The 21,183-nt window shown below is 39.3% G+C and overlaps 1 protein-coding gene across 1 annotated transcript in view; it reads left to right on the top strand.

Moving 5' to 3' along the window:
* Positions 1–21,183, top strand: part of CNBD1 (cyclic nucleotide binding domain containing 1) — a 531,230-nt gene that overhangs the window by 61,594 nt on the left and 448,453 nt on the right. The window contains exon 4 of the mRNA XM_010862239.1: positions 14,573–14,731. Coding sequence (XP_010860541.1) covers positions 14,573–14,731 — 159 coding nt within the window. The remainder of the gene's footprint in view (positions 1–14,572; positions 14,732–21,183) is intronic.

Raw genomic sequence — 21,183 nt, 5'->3', positions numbered from 1 at the left:
AGCTGGACTGCAAGGAGATCCAACCAGTCCATCCTAAAGGAGATCAGTCCTGAATATTCATTGGAAGGACTGATGCTGAAGCTGAAACTCCAAAACTTTGGCCACCTGATGCGAAGAGCTGACTCATTTGAAAAGATCCTGATGTTGGGAAAGATTGAAGGTGGGAGGAGAAGGGGATGACAGAGGATGAGTTGGTTGGATGGCATCACTGACACGATGGACATGAGTTTGAGTAAGCTCTGGGAGTTGGTGATGGACAGGGAGGCCTGGCGTGCTGGGGTTCATGGGGTCACAAAGTCGGACACGACTGAGAGACTGAACTGACTGAATTGAACTTGGGAGCAAAGCCTAAGTATTTAAACAAATATTCCTAGATGACTTTTGAAAATTATTGTTATAGTAAGACCTAACTTGAGCTTCATTCGACATGAAGTGAGAATAATACTGCAGCATTTCTGTGAATGAAGATGCCAAGTGACACACAAAAGCTAAGGCTTTTGATTCCACTTGGCTTGTGTCTAGCATATACAAGGTCCAGAAATGACCACAAACAGTGTTGAGGAGACAATGAGATACTAACAGCACTGAAGGGCTGTTGGGCAGAGGGGGAGCACAGGTTGCTGAGATAGAAATCTGTATGATCCAGGTGAAAGGTAGCCAGCAGGAATGAATGATGTTCAAAAAGTTGCAATCTTTCCTCAATAGATGCTGGTCTAGGGGCCTGCATAGACCTGCAGTCACCATGCAATAGAAACGTGATGATGATCAGCTCGCAGTTCACAGGGAAGAGAAGCTTCTTCCTCAAACCATGGTCATATTGGCAACCGGCTGGAAGAAGCACAAGCTGAAATCAAGATTGCCGGGAGAAATATCAATAACCTCAGATATGCAGATGACACCACCCTTATGGCAGAAAGTGAAGAGGAACTAAAAAGCCTTTTGATGAAAGTGAAAGAGGAGAGTGAAAAAGTCAGCTCAAAGCTCAACATTCAGAAAATGAAGATCATGGCATCTGGTCCCATCACTTCATGGGAAATAGATGGGGAAACAGTGGAAACAGTGTCAGACTTTATTTTATTTTATTTTTTTTGGCTCCAAAATCACTGCAGATGGTGATTGTAGCCATGAAATTAAAAGATGCATACTCCTTGGAAGGAAAGTTATGACTATCCTAGGTAGCATATTCAAAAGGAGAGACATTACTTTGCCAACAAAGGTCCATCTAGTCAAGGCTATGGTTTTTCCAGTAGTCATGTATGGATGTGAGAGTTGGACTGTGAAGAAAGCTGAGTTCTGAAGAATTGATGCTTTTGAACTGTGGTGTTGGAGAAGACTCTTGAGCATCCCTTGGACTGCAAGGAGATCTAACCAGTCCATTCTGAAGGAGATCAGTCCTGGGTGTTCTTTGGAAGGAATGATGCTAAAGCTGAAACTCCAGTACTTTGGCCACCTCATGCAAAGAGTTGACTCATTGGAAAAGACTCAGATGCTGGGAGGGATTGGGGGCAGGAGGAGAAGGGGACAACAGAGGATAAGATGGCTGGATGATATCACTGACTTGATGGACGTGAGTTTGAGTGAACTCCGGGAGTTGGTGATGGACAGGGAGGCCTGGTGTGCTGCAATTCATGGGGTTGCAAAGAGTCGGGCACGACTGAGCGACTGAACTGAACTGAACTGAACCTCTCCCAACATACACTCAAACCAAGTTCTGAAAGGAAATGAAATAGAAAATTGACATGACTGAGTCTTCATTTACTTAACAAAAACAAGGTTATTTTACCCTAAATGTTTCAAATTAATGGGACAGACACCATGTGATGGTATAAGTTATTTCAGTCACTCAGTCTTGTATGACTCTTTGCCACCCCATGGTCTGCAGCACGCCAGGCCTCTCTGTCCATCACCAACTCCCAGAGTTTACTCAAACTCATGTCCACTGAGTCAGTGATGCCATCCAACCATCTCATCCTCTGTTGTCCCCTTCTCCTCCTGCCCTCAATCTTTCCCAGCATCAGGGTCTTTTCCAATGAGTCAGTTCTTTGCATCAGGTGGCCAAAGGATTGGAGTTTCAGCTTCAGCATCAGTCTGTCCAATGAATATTTGGGACTGATTTCTTTTAGGATGGACAGGTTCGATCTCTTTGCAGTCCAAGGGACTCTCAAGAGTCTTCTTCAACACCACAGTTCAAAAGCATCTATCTATCTATCTATCTATATATATATATACACACACACATATGTATATATATAAATAAATTGTCTTCTTTGTACATTGTAGAGTTTAGATATAATTTAATCCCACCAATCTACTTAGGTATTAAAATACAAAAACTGCATCCATATAAAAGAGCCAGAGGAAAATGTCCTTTAACAATGAGAAGCTACAGGGGTTCCTGTCCGTATAAAATATGTTATTCTCAATGTTCACATCTCAGGATGCCTGTTAAGGCACAATTAACATGGATACTGACATAATTTTCTTTAGTAGCAAAGCAATTGGAAATATAATTAGGACATTGTAAGAAGGAAATTTCAGAGTAATGAAAGCAAAAACTAACCTCATGTGAATAGATGTCTACATCATGTATCATCAGGCATGCAAATTGAAACAGTAGTAAGACACCACTATAAACTTATTAGAAGATCCAAAATCCAGAACGCTGACAATACCAAATATCAGCAAGATTGTGGAGCAACAAGGACTCTCATTTATTACTGGTGAAAATGCAAACTGGTACCAGCAGTTTGGTTGTTTCTTACAAAACTCAGCCCACTCTTACCACATAATTCAACAATAACACTTCTTGTCATTTACCCAAAGAAGTTGAAATATATGACACACAAAAGCTGGCACACAAATGCTTATAGCAACTTTATTCATAATTGCCAAACCTGGATGCAATCAAGGTGTCCTTCAGCAGGTGAATGGCTAAACAAACTGTGCTACATCAGATAATGAAATATTATTTAGTGTTAAAAAAGAGCCACAGAGCCATGAAAAGACATGGAAGAAACTTAATTGCATGTTACTAAGTGAAAGAAGGCAATATGAAAAGGACACGTTGTATAATTCCAACTGTATGATATTCTAGAAAATGAAAAACTAGGGGGATGGTAAAAAGAGTAGCAGTTGCCAGGGTTGGGGGGAAGGGAGGGATGAATAGATGGAATTAGACGATTTCAATGAAAATACTCCATATGATACTATAATGGTGTTTATATATAATTATATGCTTATCCAACCCATAGAGTTGAAGGTCAACACCAAGAGTGAGCCCTAATGTAAGCTATAGGTTTTGGCTGACAGGGATTCAATATAGGTGCATCGATCGTAACGAATGTACTAGACTTGCGGAGGATGCTGATAATGTGGAAAGCTGTGCCTGTGTGTCAGGTGGGGTATATGTGGGAAATCTCTGTACTTTCTGCTCATTTTGTGCAAACAAATACATACAAATACATATAGGAGTTATTTATTTTGTGATCCAAAAAGATGTATGGTGGAGGATGGCAGAATGAACTCTCCTCATGGTCATTTATTATTAAGCATTTACAGAGGTAGCATTACTTGAGAGTCACAGACAGAAAGTTGGCATTGCTTTCAAAGCAACTTTCAATAAATTCCAAATCAGTGCTTCTCAACTTTTAATATGTGCATTAATCTCCAGGGTATTGGGAGTGGTTGCTTTTTAAAATGCAGATTTTGATTCAGAAGGTCTAAGGTGGGGTGGAAAGAGTGTTTCTAATAAGCTAGCAGCTGCTGCTGCTCCCGGTCCATGGACTACAACTGAACTATTCAAATTTTTTTCTTTAAGAAAAGGAAAAAAAAAATTACAGAATTGCAACTTTTTAATGGAAAAATTTAATCCCCCCTTTAAACAATTAATTCATTCATTTATGGTCTTATTTCAGTTAGTTAAACTGCATTGCTGTGCATGGTCTTTGGTTAAAATGTACTTGTTTTATTATATTTATAGCAAATATCACGTTGCAGTTAATATGCAGAGTGTGACATTTTGGAGTTTCTGTGGTATATTTTTACTCAGTACATTTTAATGAAGTGCGGCAAGTATCTGTTATCTTTAAAATTTCAATTCTAATTAAGTATAGGATCAGATAAGTAAAAAAACATAAGTAGATTGCTATGTTCAGAAGGAGATTCCAAGTTTATAACTTATAACAGATAATGACAGATTTGTAATCATAAATTGCAATATTGTGCAATATCATTTTCTCTCAGCTTGTGTTATATAACAAACAATTGAATGACTTAAGTTGGAAAGAGCGAAATGATTTTGGGAGTCTGCAAATGGTGTTCTCCCATCCCACCAGCCCCAGGACTCCACCAAGAGTCTTCTCCAAGTTCCAAAGGCAGCCTGACCAGAAGAGTCTGCTGGGATCCTCCTCATGGGCTCAGAAGTCTGTATGCTCACTCAGTTGGTCAAATTACCAATCACTCCAAAAGCTTTCAACATGTGTTTTGTGCAAAAACTGATGCTTTAATTTGGACTTTAGATTCTGAAGAGATTAGGATATCCCAGCTGCTTGAATTAAAGCTCAGAATTTCACTTCTAGATCTAAAAGCAGTAGTAACAAGTGGCTTTGATCTAGATTAAAATGATGTGGAACTTTGTAATTTGTATATTTTCTCAAACATTTTAAAACAATAATTTGGTATAGTACATAAGCTACCTAGATGGATTATAAATTCTTTCTAAAAGTGTAAGTTTAGAAAATGTTGGAAAATAGGAATATTTGGAGATAAAGCAACTGAAAACCTAGGCAAATGAATTCTAATAGATTGATTTAAAAAATCTCTGCAAAATTGATTTTTTTTTGTTTTTTATTTTCTTCTGAAAATCACAGATCTATTTTGAGAAAATCTATTTTGTTCTCTAGCATTGTCAAAATTACCCTTGTACAACAGCTATATCTAAGTAGTGTTTATTTCATGCTAGCCTGGATCTAGCCTCAAGACATTTAACTATTTAGAAAATATGTATTTAACATTAGAACTGATAAAACTATTCTTGTTATGGTTTAAAACCCATATTTTCACTGAAGTTTTGAGATCTATTGAATGAGATGCTCCCTGTATTTTTAAAAGTCAGAATTAGAACAATTCTGCTTCACTGCGTGTGCATACTAAATCACTTCAGTCATGTCCAACCCTGCCGCCCCATGGACCATAGCCTGCCAAGCTTTTCTATCCATGGGATTCTCCAGGCAGGAATACTGGAGTGGATTGCCATGCCCTCCTCCAGGGGATCTTCCTGACCCAGGGATCAAACCCAAGTCTCTTATGTCTCCTGCATTGGCAGGCAGGTTCTTTACCACTAGCATGGCATTATTGGTAAAGAACCCACCTGTTTCACTATTTTATTCTAAAAAGAAAAAGAAATAAAAAGAAAAGTAAAAATTTACACTCTTTGGAAAGAAACCTTATGATACCTCATAAGCTTTGTTTATTTAGTCTTATTCATTTAATATATACCAAGCAGTGACCATGTGCTGAATCAGTCGGGCAGCGTCTCTGTACTAAGAAGGTGCATGTTGGCGTCACTGAGAGGCCCTGAGTAAGAGGGATGAATGAAATGAAATGCAATACAAGTTTGGGGGATGGTTATACTGAAAGAACTTATGCTAGCCACAGATGGTGTCCTGGAAATCAAGGCAAGCATCTCTGAGGGAAGGGATGTTTAAGTTCAAAGATGACTTAAGGGTTGGCTAAAAGAAAGGAAAGAATCTCTGAGGCAGAGAGGCCTGAGTGTGATGCTCTTCACACTGCTGATTATCCAAGGACTCGTGAAGCTCTCCCTACTGATACTCTGCTTGCCCTGTTTAGCAGCTGTGAACAGAAACCTAAAAATGGTATTTTTTCAAAATAGCCCATGTTCTCTGCCACAGATTCCAAGAGGAAATGGTGGCTGGGAGGGGTGCGGGAGGAGAAAGAAAGAAAAAAGGAGGAAAAGAAAAGGGGAAGGAAAAAAGAGAGAGAGAACAAAGAAAGGAGGAAGGAAAGAGGAAGAAAGGGAAGGGAGAAATACAGGGGAGAAACAAAGGACCATCCTGCCAGCCTAGGAGCAGTACTGCGACCTTTCAGAGAGTTCTATGAAGGAAAGAGAGGGAACTTTATAGAAACCTAACTGGTTGCTTCAGCCATGGTCTGGGGTCATTCTTTGTGTCATCCTGATGTCATCCAGATTAAAGCCTTTAATATGACATAAATGAAATTCTGTATGGGTTGGGGCGTTATTGTAGCAAAGTGACGGTGATCTGTAGAAATCGTTTATGTGTGCAGGGTTTCCCTGTGTTAAAGTGGACTGATACAGGACAGTTTCAAGTCTGAATCTAAAAACAAACGTCATTTATGTTTACGACTCCCACTGAGGAGTGATCGATTTTGCTGGAAGGGAGGACCTTTGGTTATGCTTCTTTCTTGATGATTTTGGTTAGAAGTATTTGAGAATGGGTACTAAGAACTGAATTGCTCGGCCTCATAAAGGTATTCTAATTTGGAGTTGTGGAGCAAGTCTGGAGTGGGGAAAGGCAGACAAAAATGGGGTGAAAAAGAAGCAAGAGTAGCCAGGAAATAACTGAGGGGAGATGAGCACCAAGTGAGGAAAACCCCTTGATCCTGGGCAGAGAGGTGAGGGCATTTAGGAAGAGAGATCGGTTAGTGGATTTCAAGTACCCTGGTTCATATGTGGTCAGGATCAGTTCAGTCACTCAGCTGTGTCCGACTCTTGGCAACCCCATGGACTGCAGCATGCCAGGCCTCCCTGTCCATCACCAACTCCCGGAGTTACTCAAACTCATGTCCATCAAGTTGGTGATGCCAACCAACCATCTCATCCTCTGTCGTCCCCTTCTCCTCTTGCCTTCAAAGCATCAGGGTCTTTTCCAGTGAGTCAGTTCTTTGCATCAGGTGGCCAAAGTCATGTGTGATACAAACATCTAAGATAACCCCAGCATCTGATGAACTCTGCTGTACTTACAAATGCTTTGAATACTTGGTTTAGTTTAGTTTAGTTCTGTTGAGGAAATACAGAAAAAGTTGGTTTCACCTCTGGATAAGCAAGGCATGGAATAAGGAGAGTATTTAAGGAAGAAGCGCAGTGGCAAAGGAGACATCAGGATGTAAGTATAATCTCCTGGGAAATTGCTGGAAATTTAGGAAGAGCTTTCTACTTGCATGAATTTCCATGGGAACTTATTTTAAAAAGATAGCATATGATATTCCTTAGATGCAAAATTTAAAAGAAAATGATGCAAGTGAAATTATTTACAAAACAGAAACGTACTCACAGACTTAGACAACATACAAGGGTGGAAGGAAGGGATAGTTAACTTCAGATTAACATATGCACATTGCTACATTTAAAATGAATAACCAACAAGGACCTATATATAGCACAGTAACTCTGCTCAATGGTATGTGACAAGCAGCCTGAATGGAAGGGGTGTTTTTGGGGAGAATGGATATATGTAAATGTAAGTCTGATCTCTCTGCTGGGCACCTGAGACGATTGCAACCTTGTTAATTGCTTATACTCCAACATAAAACAAAAAGTTTTTTTTAAAAGAATTAAATAGTGAACAATGTGAAATTATGAGTTCAGCTGAAGAAGTAATGTGAGTAGTGATGTCTCATAAATCCCGTTCATCAAAGACCATATGTAACTAAGAAGAAAAGTCACCTTTGATTTAAAGGGAGTCAGTCCTATGGTTCAAAAAGATATGGTTGAAATTTTGGACTGTCTTCCCTATTGTATAATATTGGTGGCAGGAAATTTTGCTCCCTGTCTCCAAATTGATCCTTCCATTTCCCTAAATTAGGGGTTCCACTCATTACTTAGATTAGCCCTATGGGTTTAAGATTTACTTGAGGAGATTAGTACAAAATAAAAAGGGAAATTCTGAAAATTCACAAGCCACATTTTCTCTGCATTTGATTCTTCAAAAATTTAAAATTAGGTTCAGTTTGTGTGACACTATAGCTGAATAACTGGAATAGTGTTTATCATTATTTCTTAAGAGTCAGTAATAATCATTAATTCCTATACAGATGTCAAGTAGAGAGCATTAAGTACTGAAATAAGACTGTCCATAGAATGTGGAAATGAGAATGGAAAAGAAACTAAATTGAAGCCATTGAGGGGAATATATAAGAGCTTGACAAATAGCTGATTTTAGAATGCTGAGCAAAAGCAAAGATCAGTTAAAATTAGATGATGTAGATTTGTAATCACCCAAGTGTGTGACCAATTCAGCAATGTTCTTTGGGCGGAAAAAGTAGGGTGATTAAATTGGAAATATGGAAATGATTCATACCTGGGAGCTGAGATAATGAACACAATGAACTCTACTTGGGCTAGATAGTCAAGAAATGTTTGCTAAATTGAATCGTGACTGGAGGGAATTTAGGTTATAAGTAAAGATAGCACACAATATTCGATTATCATTTTCTAAATATATAGTAATATATTGTTCTATTAAAAATTATCTTAGATATTCCAACTTTTTAATTTGATGCTTATTAATATTTGCAATTAACCCTTGGGAGATAAATCTGTTATAATCTTCTCTAAATAACTTTCTTGTATGTTTGTATAGCTTGTCGTATAATCTGGAAAATGTATTGCTGCCTTATTCTGTAGAATACATGTAAGTTCAATGTTCATTTTTAAATGTGGATTTTCTATTGCTCCTTGGAAATGAAAGAGAAGACATTGAGTCTGTCAAGGACATTAATTTAATAGAAACCAGGGAAATATTGCTTACCTCTGTCTAAACTTAAAATATTCTTTCTTATATTATAAGAGATGACAGGATTCCAATGTTGACTGTCAAGAGTTTATAATGAAACTTGCCTTCAACTCTCCTCAATTTTAACTTTGGATGTATTGGCAACGTGTGGGACAAAGTCAGCACTCTCGCTCAGCACAAAACAAAGTCTGCAACTCACCACTTTCACGCTGGTGCTGGAGACTTACCCTCTGCTATCTCCGTCTTTCGGCATTAGTGATAATGAAGCTAACATCAACAGACACGGTAGACTTAGTGTACCTGAAGTGACTGGACTTAACTTTTATTATGATAAGTCAGGATGATTTCAGTTTCCTTAAAAAATGACCGAAGAATCCTACAGCAAATATAGAAAGAGTCCATATATTTTTCTGGCTTTAACTACTACTTACTAAAATCTCGGAGAAGGCAATGGCAACCCACTCCAGTACTCTTGCCTGGAAAATCCCATGGATGGAGGACCTGGTGGGCTGCAGTCCATGGGGTCCTAAGAGTCAGACAAGACTCAGCGACTTCCCTTTCACTTTTCACTCTCATGCATTGGAGAAGGAAATGGCAACCCACTCCAGTGTTCTTGCCTGGAGAATCCCAGGGACAGGGGAGCCTGGTGGGCTGCCGTCTATGGGGTTGCACAGAGTCGGACACGACTGAAGCAACTTAGCAGCAGCAGCAGCAGTAAAATTTCTATGGATTGACAAAAAAGTGATGGAGAAGGTTAAAGAAGGATTTTGAGGAATGATAAAATGTTTGTAAGATGGCTAATGCAAGAATATATGGAAAATAAAGTTCTGTGATGGCCTTTAGACTAGTTAGATCTGGGTTTGAACTTCAGTTCTGCAATTTGGTGATTATGGTGCCTTAAGAACATTACCTCAAACTCTGAATCTTAGGCTCTTTATCTAAAATGGAGACAAGAATGCACATGCGAGGGTGATATTGGAGGATTGGTGAGATAATGTATCTAATTTGGCTTTATTTTGCTTAGTGGTGGTGCTAATCGCTACACCTGAGTTTACTGAGGAAAAGAGAAAAATATTTTTTCTATGCAACCAAAATGACCAATAAATAGAACAAAATTTTATTTAAAAAAATCCTAAACACTTTAGATCAGAATTATTATTACCTATATACAAGGAACATAATAACATACATAATTTGTAACAACATATTACATATCTTGGAACAATCTTATCATGTAACAAGTAGGACTTATATGAAAGAAAAAAGAATATTTGGAGGCCTTAGACTAACACAGGGCTTCCCTGATAGCTCAGTTGGTAAAGAATCTGCCTGCAATGCAGGAGATCCTGGTTCGATTCCTGGGTCAGGAAGATCTGCTGGAGAAGGGATAGGCTACCCATTCCAGTATTCTTGGGCTTCCCTGGCAGTTCAGCTGGTAAAGAATCTGTCTGAAAATCAGGAGACCTGGGTTCCATCCCTGGGTCAGGAAAATCCCCTGAAGAAGGGAAAAGCTACCCACTCCAATATTCTGGCCTGGAGAATCCCATGGACTGTATAGTCAATGGGGTCACAAAGACTTTGACAAGACTGAGTGGCTTTCACGAACACTTTCAGTCTACCACAAAGGGCTCAGTTATCAAATCAGACTCAAAAGGATCACAGATTTACCCAGTGTAAAACGTCACTAAAATTTAAAGATGCATGTATTTGTGAAACACAGAAACATAGAGAAGTGAGAGATTACCAGCACAGCTCCCCAGAAAAGATATGATTCATGTCTACAACTCCTATATGTTACTTTGCCTTGGCAATTTGCACAAGTTAATCACTCATAAACAGATTTTGAATTTTGTATGACTGAACATTTTAGACTATATAATGCCAAAGAATGCTCAAACTACCGCACAATTGCATTCATCTCACACGCTAGTAAAGTAATGCTCAAAATTCTTCAAGCCAGGCTTCAGCAATATGTGAACTGTGAACTTCCTGATGTTCAAGCTGGTTTTAGAAAAGGCAGAGGAACCAGAGATCAAATTGCCAACATCCGCTGGATCATCGAAGAAGAAAGAGAGTTCCAGAAAAACATCTATTTCTGCTTTATTGACTATGCCAAAGCCTTTGACTGTGTGGATCACAATAAACTGTGGAAAATTCTGAAAGAGATGGGAATACCAGACCACCTGACCTGCCTCTTGAGAAACCTATGTGCAGGTCAGGAAGCAACAGTTAGAACTGGACATGGAACAACAGACTGGTTCCAAATTGGGAAAGGAGTATGTCAAGGCTGTATATTGTCACTCTGCTTATTTAACTTCTATACAGAGTACATTATGAGAAACATTGGGCTGGAGGTAGCACAAGCTGGAATCAAGATTGTTGGGAGAAATATCAATAACCTCAGATATGCAGATGACACCACCCTTATGGCAGAAAGTGAAGAGGAACTCAAAAGCCTCTTGATGAAAGTGAAAGAGGGGAGTGAAAAAGTTGGCTTAAAGCTCAACATTCAGAAAATGAAGATCATGGCATCTGGTCCCATCACTTCATGGGAAATAGATGGGAAAACAGCGGAAACAGCATCAGACTTTATTTTTTCGTGGTCCAAAATCACTGCAGATGGTGATTGCAGCCATGAAATTAAAAGACACTTACTCCTTGGAAGAAAAGTTATGACCAACCTAGATAGCATATTCAAAAGCAGAGCCATTACTTTGCCAACAAAGGTCCGCCTAGTCAAGGCTATGGTTTTTCCAGTGGTCATGTATGGATGTGACAGTTGAATTGTGAAGAAAGCTGAGCGCCGAAGAATTGATGCTTTTGAACTGTGGTGTTGGAGAAGACTCTTGAGAGTCCCTTGGACTGCAAGGAGATCCAACCAGTCCATTCTAAAGGAGATCAGTCCTGAGTGTTCTTTGGAAGGAATGATGCTAAAGCTGAAACTCCAGTACTTTGGCCACCTCATGCGAAGAGCTGATTCATTGGAAAAGACTCTGATGCTGGGAGGGATTGGGGGCAAGAGGAGAAGGGGATGACAGAGAATGAGATGGCTGGATGGCATCACTGACTCGATGGATGTGAGTCTGGGTGAACTCCGGGAGTTGGTGAGGGACCGGGAGGCCTGGCTTGCTGTGGTTCATGGGATCGCAAAGAGTCAGACATGACTGACTGACTGAACTGATAATATTGAATTGTTTCTAGTTTTGCTACATAAATATGATAATAAGGATTATTTTCTATTGTTGACTAAAAAGATGCACAGTGTGAGAGTTGCAAGTTAAGTTTTATTTGGGGCAAAATGAGGACTTTAGTCCAGGAGACAGCACCTTTAATAGCTCTGAGAGACTACTCCAAAAAGGTTATAGGGAGAGGTTGATACATAAGATTTTCATGAAAGGGGAGTTCAGTGCAATCACGTGCATATGTTACAAAAGATTTTCTGCTAGTCACAAGGAGCTGATGTCACCATGAAGGGATTTAATGATTTTCTAGATATGAAGAGACTCAAGGATAGGGGTCATTAAATCAGTTCCTGAAAATATCCAACTATCTGAAGACCTGTCCCACCAGTTTCCCTGGATTGCAGAGCTCCTCACTGTCCACACTTAATTCCCCTCAGAGGGTGTTAAAGGTTGGCATCTGTTCCAGCACAGGGTTTAATCACCACAGAGGCAGATGGCAAATGGCCTCGTTGTCGTTCAGCTGCTGGCAGATGTTCTTGGCAAGTGCTAATTTGTAGTTGACACTCCCATTTCCCAAAGAGCACCAGACATAACTTCACCATTCAGTCAATCACCGTATATGACCCTCTGTTTGTCTCTGTCACTTTTGGTGCCTTGCTATCAGCTGGTTGGCTTCTGGGCTTCTGGGCTTCTGGCATGGCTCAGCTGGTAATGAACTTGTCTGCAAGTTCAGGAGACACAAGAGACTCTGGTACAATCCCTGGGTCAGGATGATCCCCTGGAGAAGGAAATGGCAACCCACTCCAGTATCCTTTCCTGGAAAATCCCATAGACAGAGGAGCCTGGGGAGCTATAGTCCATGAGATTGCAGAGTCAGACATGGCTGAGTGCAGACATGCCCGCAAGCTGGCAGCAGGTATGACTTCCAGGTTGGCTTCACATGGCTTAAATATCATTGAGGACTACTCTGAATCCTTTGGCTGCCACTTCCCTGGTGGCGTAGGCATTAAGGAGTCTGCCTACAATGCAGGAGACCCAGGTTCAATCCCTGGGTTGGGAAGATCCCCTGGAGAAGGAAATGGCAACACCTTCCAGTATTCTCGCCTGAAAAATCCCATGGATGGAAGAGCCTGGCAGGCTGTAGTCCATGGGGTCACAAAGAAATGGACAGGACTGAGTGGCTTCACTTTCTTTGGCTGGCTTGAGATTTTCAATGTAAAGGCAGGAATTCCAGGAAATTCTTGCTTTTGGCAAATATGATGAACTTGTGCCAGAAGAACATTGGATCAATGGGGACTCAATTTCTAAATTCCCCCCCCCCCCCCAGAATTCAGTCCACAGACCACTCTTCTTTAGAACATAAGAATTTTATTCCATTGGCATTTGAAAATCACAGCTGGGGAAAGGAAAGCAGTTTTATACATGAATCTTAAACATTGCTGAGCTTTACTGTACTTACTGTTTATAGATGTAACTAGGGATAGAGTATTAAATAGAGTTCTAGGTTTCTGTGGATAGAATGACTGAGGTTCTCTGAAAATGGTAGAAGGGGAAATAAATTTTGACTCTCAGTTTTATCTTTGTAAATTATGGTGCAGTATCTTTCTGTATCTGTCAGACAAGTAAGTTTTGCTATTAAGCATTAATGTTCTGTGAACTTTGGATTGCAAAAAGCTCTTTCCAGCTCTACTGGAAAGTGGATATGAGTGATTAGACAAATTATGCAAACTCTTTAAGCTGAAATTTCCTTGTCCCATAAATGGGGGATAATATTTATTTAACTTACTTAATGTTAATGATAAATATGTATATCATGTTTAATAGAGTAGCCAGTACCTTTAAAAAGACTTAAATATAAGTTAGATGTTAATTTGATCATTGTTATTGTTATTCTACATAATGCTTATTTTATATTTAAGTTTAAAAAAATTTCATGTTTATAAGTAAAGGTGACTAATCTGTGATCATTTGGATTTTTATCATCTCCAGCTCTATTTTTTTTTCTTAAGGATGACAATATTTGTTAGATTGGTTTTCCTTAGGTTTTTTAGTTACCTCTTAATCGGGAAGCTTGGAGCTGGAAGTATAAATGGGAACAGGTCATTCATTCACACATCTCTTGGGGACTTAAATGTATATCGTATGGTAGCACAAGAATACATTATGGTGGCTGCTTCCAAGATGTTCATAATTTACCAGTTGGAAACAGAAGTTTTTTTAAAAAGTACTTTTATCATTGGTGAAAAAAAAAACCTTGCTGGAAAACAACCATGAGAAAATAAAGGAAGTGTGGTAACCATTGTCTTAAAATATTTTCCTAAGTATATGTACCTAATTTATTATGGAAAATCTTTTAATCACTTGGGACAGTCATAACATCTATAATCAAATTCTGTACCTAGAAAATATTTTATATATGGTAATTTTGAGTGATAATTTTGAGACTTTGAGCGATGTGTTTAATTGTGTTACTAATAACCAGAGAAAAACAGACACCGAGAAGGAATATATTATTAAAATGCTAAATTATCTCAGAACAGTGCATTTCTACTCTTGACAATAAAGAGTTCACATCAGTAATTTTTTATACAACATAAAATATTATGCTTCCTTGTTTAGAATACCTGCTGAAGACACAGCAGAAAGTAAACCTCTGCAACCTGATGATTCTCACAATATAGCTATCCATGTTAAGAAAGCGCGTGGTGGGCGCACCTTATACGGACCAAAAAAGTATGAAGAGAAGGTAGCGCACTTCATGGCTGTTTTAAAGAAACTGTAAGTGTTTTAAATATGTTACTTCTTGTAGTTGGATAATTCTTTTGAATAGCTTTTTTTAAAATCACTGTTTATTCCTATTCAACATGGATAGTCTATTGGATAGGAACAAATCACTCCTCTTGCCTCTGCCCTCAAAACCAGGGAGAAGTGACTGAGGGTCCCCTTGGGGTGTATTAGTCATATTTACTAACATCATAGATCTTATCATGACTCCATTAGTCACACTGCAATGGGTCTAAATGCTTTACGTAATTCAAACAAAAATAATGCAACTGAAACCTGTTTAATTGATGGATATTTTGTGGTATCTATAGCCCTCCATTTATCTCTAGCTGAACCACGAGCAGATCCACGGCCTATTTGAGTAATGCCATTTAATATATTTTAAAAAATAACTACCTTATACTCTAAAATTTTTCACTTTGTCATCACACTTGAAATTTTAACAAATTGATTTTGAGTAAGAATAGCCTCTTTTGAAAGAAATGTAAATATGCCTGACAAGATTAAGAATACTGGTTATTGATAACAGAGCATTTTGGCTTAATCATATTATTATGTCTTAACTTATACTTAAATTCAGCAGCTCTGAGTAAATAGTGTTAGATGGGAGGAAGGAAAAAAGAGGTTGAAACATTAAAATCATTGGAAAGGTCATATATGGGGATGTCACCAGAAAGGAAGGCTTTGAACAGGTTGAGGACATTGTAATTGTGAAATGTGTACAAAGAACAGACAACGGGAGGGAGAGGTGAGAGAAAGAGAATTACAAAACTTTCTGTTAAGTTTTGTATTTTGAGGCATGTCAGGTTAAATACAACCTTACACGTGTTAGCTAGATCTTGGGTTGTAAGCAACAGAAACTGGCTGGTTAATTAAAACAAACAAACATAAGGAGTGGGGAAAGGGGAAACTTGTGGAGAAATATTGGATAGCTCTCAAAATAGAGAAAGAAGTATTTGATTCTTCTGGGTGTATAACACTGGACTCAGTCAGCTACAACTATTTTTGATTGGAGGTTCTTAGGCTCACACTCTAGTTTCAGAGAGAGGGAGTCAGATTGTTGATTGTTGTGTTTGCTTCCATATTCATATCTTGGATAAAGGCTAATGGGGATCACACCCTTTAATTTACAATTGTACTGAATTTACATTCAATTGGTAAGAGCATTTCAAAAGAGAAAATATCAATGTCTCAGAAAGAGGGGCAAATGGATCATGAATAAACAATATTAAAAGCAATGAATTAAAACGTGATGAAATTTTTATAAATAATTTTGACTGACGTTATTTTTCACTTATTAATGAATTCAGTATATACTTTTGAATCCCTACAGTTTCTGAAAATATTCTTGATTTTGGGATGGCAGTGGTGAATACAATATTTTTGCCCTCATGGGGAGCTTATATTCTAATGTAAGAGGGATAACACACACACACACACACACACACACACTATATATATGTATGTATATGTATATATTATGTTAGTGGTAGGTATTAGAAATAAAAACTAATGCTGAATATGTGTATAGGGGATGATGGGAATGATTAGAGAAATCATATAATTTAATGAAATGAGAGAGCTAGTGAATCAGATATCTTGGAGAAGTCCATTTCAGGGAGAGGAAACATAAGTGCCAGAGCTAGGCATGACACACGTTTTGTAAACTGGGGAAAAAAAAAAAAAATCAGCAAGCAGGCCAGTGTTGCTTAAGTGCATCGGTAAGGGGAAGAATGGGTAGCAGCGCGTCTTCAGGGTTAGCTGAACCAGATCATTGCTCTGGATCTTGCAGGCTATGGCAGGTTTTCAATCTTGGTATGACAGGCAAATGGGAGTGACATTGTTTTTATTTACATGGTAATGTGTCATGTATGGAGAGTCTACTGTGGGTACCAGGAGGAGATTTGGGATGACCTGTCAGAAGGCTATATGGAATTGGTCTAGGTGTGAGATAACTGTGGTCTGAATTCTGTTTTTAGGGAGTTCAGTTTGACATGTATCAATAGAACTTGACTTAGCTTTTAGAAAAGTTGTGAGCTGAATAGTTTTCAATTGATATTCCTGGAAGCACATTAGGTTATTAGCTCAACCTGACCCCCAACAAAGATAATGCTGGGCAATTCATCTCATGCTCTCACATGTTTGTATTTGATGACATTGCCTATAACACCACCGGCTTTAAAAACAGAATTATGGATTTCTTTGGTAAACATAATTGATTTCTTTATAAATGATTAATTTCTGGAAAACAAGTGATGTGTATATGTAACTGGGGGCGTTGTAGAAAGGGTAGGAGAAGAGACAAACTGATAAATGAGCTGTGAAAAGCAGTTTAAGATCCTCTGAGAAAACTTGGCCCAAATGATTTTTCTCCTACTTTCTCCAATTAAAGATGTTTCCTTTGAGGGAAGGAGGCATCTGAAGATCATTATGTTTCAGTGGAGCAGTGATGTAAAGCCCCTTCTCAGGAATGACTCAGAGGAAATGGTCCCTGAAAGGACATGAGGATTTGTGTCTTTTAGATTTAGGCTGTTTACAGTCCAAATGCAATATGGTTCTTACAGTACTGTTTGCTAGTGAAATGGGGTATAACAGGAGGAAATGTAATCTCAAACTATATTTTAGGGTTACATGCTGATGAGAGAAATATACTTTGTGGGTTATTAATTCTGTTAAAAATGAAAAGTTGGGATAAAAACTAAGTGGAATTGGAGAGGCCCTCTTCTTTACATAAAAAAAAAAAAAGGTCTTTATTGCGAAGAATTGACTCATTGGAAAAGACCCTGATGCTGGGAGGGACTGGGGGCAGGAGGAGAAGGGCACAACAGAGGATGAGATGGCTGGATGGCATCATGGACTCGATGGACATAAGTTTAGGTAAACTCCGGGAGTTGGTGATGGACAGGGAGCCTGGCGTGCTACGATTCATGGGGTGGCAAAGAGTCGGACATGACTGAGCGACTGAACTGAACTGGAGTGTCCAATTACTTTGTGCCCTTGTGGACCGTAGCCTGTCAGTCTCCTGTCCATGGGATTGCCAAGGCAACTAATGAGTTGTATGATCTCGGGCTACTTTCTATCTCTTGATACATAATTCACTAATCTATAAAATGGGTACAACTGTTAGTGTCATAGGATCATTGTTGTCGAAAAACCTAAATTAAGTTAATAAATGTAAAGCCCCATGAATATTATTAGTCCATCATAGGTCTTTGTACAAGTCAATCTTCCCTTTCCAAAGGAATCTTCCATGTTATGATAAGAATTTTTTAAAGAAGACTTTGCTATGTACTTCCTATAGCTGAAGTACAAAGAGGTTCCTAGTATTGCAGAATAACAATGGTCATATATATTTTTTTAATTTAAGAAGGAATATGCAGATTTCTCTTAGTTTGTGAATAAATCTACCGTGCTGTGTTTACTCTCTCACTTATGTCCAACTCTTTGTGACCCCATGGACTGTAGCCCACCAGGCTCCTCTGTCCATGGGGATTCTCTAGGCAAAAATACTGGAGTGGGTGGCTCTCTTCCAGGGGATCTCCCCAACCCAGGGATTGAACCCATGTCTCCTGCATTGCAGGAGGATTCTTTACTATCTGAGCCACCAAGGAAGCCCAAGAATATGGAGTGGATAGCCTATCCCTTCTCCAGGGGATCTTCCTGACCCAGGTATTAAACTGGGGTCTCCTGCATTGCAGGGGAATTCTCTACCAGCTGAAGTACCAGGGAAGCCTTTGTGGATAAGTAATTGCTGCTGCTGCTGCTGCTAAATTGCTTCATTCGTGTCCGACTCTGTGTGACCCCATAGACAGCAGCCCACCAGGCCCCGCCATCCCTGGGATTCTTCAGACAAGAACACTGGAGTGGGTTGCCATTTCCTCCTCCAATACATGAAAGTGAAAAGTGAAAGTGAAGTCTCAGTCGTGTCTGACTCCTATTATTATTTATTATATATTTATATTAATTTACAAGGGTGCGAGTGATATTTTTATACTAGAGTTTCAGAAACTACTGCTGCTGCTGCTAAGTCACTTCAGTCGTGTCCGACTCTGTGCGACCCCATAGACAGCAGCCCACCAGGCTCCCCCGTCCCTGGGATTCTCCAGGCAAGAACACTGGAGTGGGTTGCCATTTCCTTCTCCAATGCATGAAAGTGAAAAGTGAAAGTGAAGTCGCTCAGTCGTGTCCGACTCTTAGCGACCCCATGGACTACAGCTCACCAGACTTCATCCATGGGATTTTCCAGGCAAGAATACTGGAGTGGGGTGCAATTGCCTTCTCCTTCAGAAGCTACTAGTTGGTCACAAATTAATTAATGTTTAAGAAAATAATATCTTTGTGTCATTCTCCTACTGTTTGGAAATAAATAAATGCTCTCATTACTTATTTCTTGTCATTTTTTTTTTCACTGTGTAGCTATGTCTTAGTCCCTTTGTGTTGCTATAACCAAAAAAAAAAAAAAAAAAAAAACAGACTGAATGGCTTAAATAACAGAAATGTATTTGTCACAGTCAGTTCTGGAGGCTGGGAGGTCTGAGATCAAGGCACCTGCAGATTCCTTGGATGGGGTGGGGCCCCTTCCTGAATCACTAGTGGCCGTCTCCTGGCCATGTGCTCACGTGGCCAAAGTGGACAAAGCTCTCAGAGTGTCTTCTGAGATACAGTGCTCAGTGTGTGGAGCAGGGGGAGAGGGGTTCCCTGAACCAATATGCAATTCAACTCAGTTGTGTTTCTACCTACTCAGAGACAGCACCAGGTTTCATAGTTTGGGGTTCAGATCTGCAAAACTAGTCTTTTCTCCAACTCATTCTCCCCTTTCAGACCACAATTGAAAGCTTGTGATTCTGACTGACCCACCACAGATTAGAGGTTGCCACAACCCTTCCGTGGACTTCAGATGCCACTCACGAGTCTGGATTGTTGTCTGTACTTCTTACCTACTGACTGTAAATCACAGGCTCCCATGGCCCCTTCCTCAGGTTCAATTAATTTGCTAGAGCAGATCAAAGGACTCAGAGAAACATTTTGCTTACTCGATCACTAGTTTATTATAAAAAAGTATAACTCAGGAACAGTCAGAAGGAAGAGATGCACAGGACAAGGTGTGTGGGAAAGGATGTGGAGCTTACCTGCATTCTTGGAGCGGGAGTGAGTTAAAGTTGCTCAGTTGTGTCTGACTTTGTCATCCCGCTGAGTGTAGCCCTCCAGGCTCCTCTGTCCATGGAACGCTCCAGGACAGAATACTGGAGTGGGTAGCTATTTCCTTATCCAGGGGATCTTTCCAACCCAGGGATCAAACCCACGTTTCCTGCATTGTCATGAGGATTCTTTACCACTGCGCTACATGGGAAGCTCAAAGAAAGAAAGACATTATGCATATTATTTATATTATTGTTTAATAATACATATACTGCTGCTAAGTTGCTTCAGTTGTGTCCAACTCTGTGCGACCCCATAGATGGCAGCCCACTAGGCTCCTCTGTCCCTGGGATTCTCCAGGGAAGAACACTGGAGGTTGCCATTTCCTTCTACAATGCATGAAAGTGAAAAGTGAAAGTGAAGTCTCTCAGTCATGCCCGACTCTTAGTGACCCCATGGACTGCAGCCCACCAGGCTCCTGCGTTCATGGGATTTTCCAGGCAAGAGTACTAGAGTGGGGTGTCATTGCCTTCTCCAATACACATACTATTATTATATAGTACAGCTAATTAATATATATTAAACATTTTTATTGAGGTATAAGTTAGTTACAATAAAATGCATATTTTAACACATTCAGTTTGATGCATCTTGACACATGTATACATCTATGAAACCATCATCACTGTATAAATTTGATATGTCTTAACATGTATATATCTATGGAACCATCACCACAATTAAGATAAAGAACATATTCATCATTCATAAGAGTTCCCTCGTGCACCTTTGTAATCCTCCCTTTACTCAACCTCACACCCACCCCCTTCCCTAAGCAGCCGCTCGTTAGCTTTTGGCCACTACAGTTTCTTTTCAAAATTTGTAGACATGGAATCATACAGCATATTCCGTATTTTAGCCTGGATCTCTCACTGAACACAGGTATTCTGGAGAGTCATTCATGTTGTTTTGCATACCAGTAGCTCATTTCTTTTTTTTTTTTCCTAAGTGGTATTATTACTCAGTGGTATTACTGGTATTATTATTCCTGAGTGGTATTATATTATCCACTCAATAATATGCAACTGTTTTTATCTATTCATCTGTTTATAGACATTTGGTTTGTTTTTAGTTTTTGTCTATTATATAAAGCTGCTATGAACATTCATGTTCAAGTCTGGACATTTCCCTTCATTTCTGTAATGCTCAAACTACCGTACAATTGCACTCATCTCACACGCTAGTAAAGTAATGCTCAAAATTCTCCAAGTCAGGCTTCAGCAATATGTGAACCGTGAACTTCCTGA

This window comes from Bison bison, unplaced genomic scaffold (genome assembly GCF_000754665.1).
Source record: "Bison bison bison isolate TAMUID 2011002044 unplaced genomic scaffold, Bison_UMD1.0 scf7180017858048, whole genome shotgun sequence".
Taxonomy (NCBI): Eukaryota; Metazoa; Chordata; class Mammalia; order Artiodactyla; family Bovidae; genus Bison; species Bison bison.
Note: the sequence above shows the minus strand (reverse complement) of the source record. Positions and strands in the feature narration are given on the sequence as shown.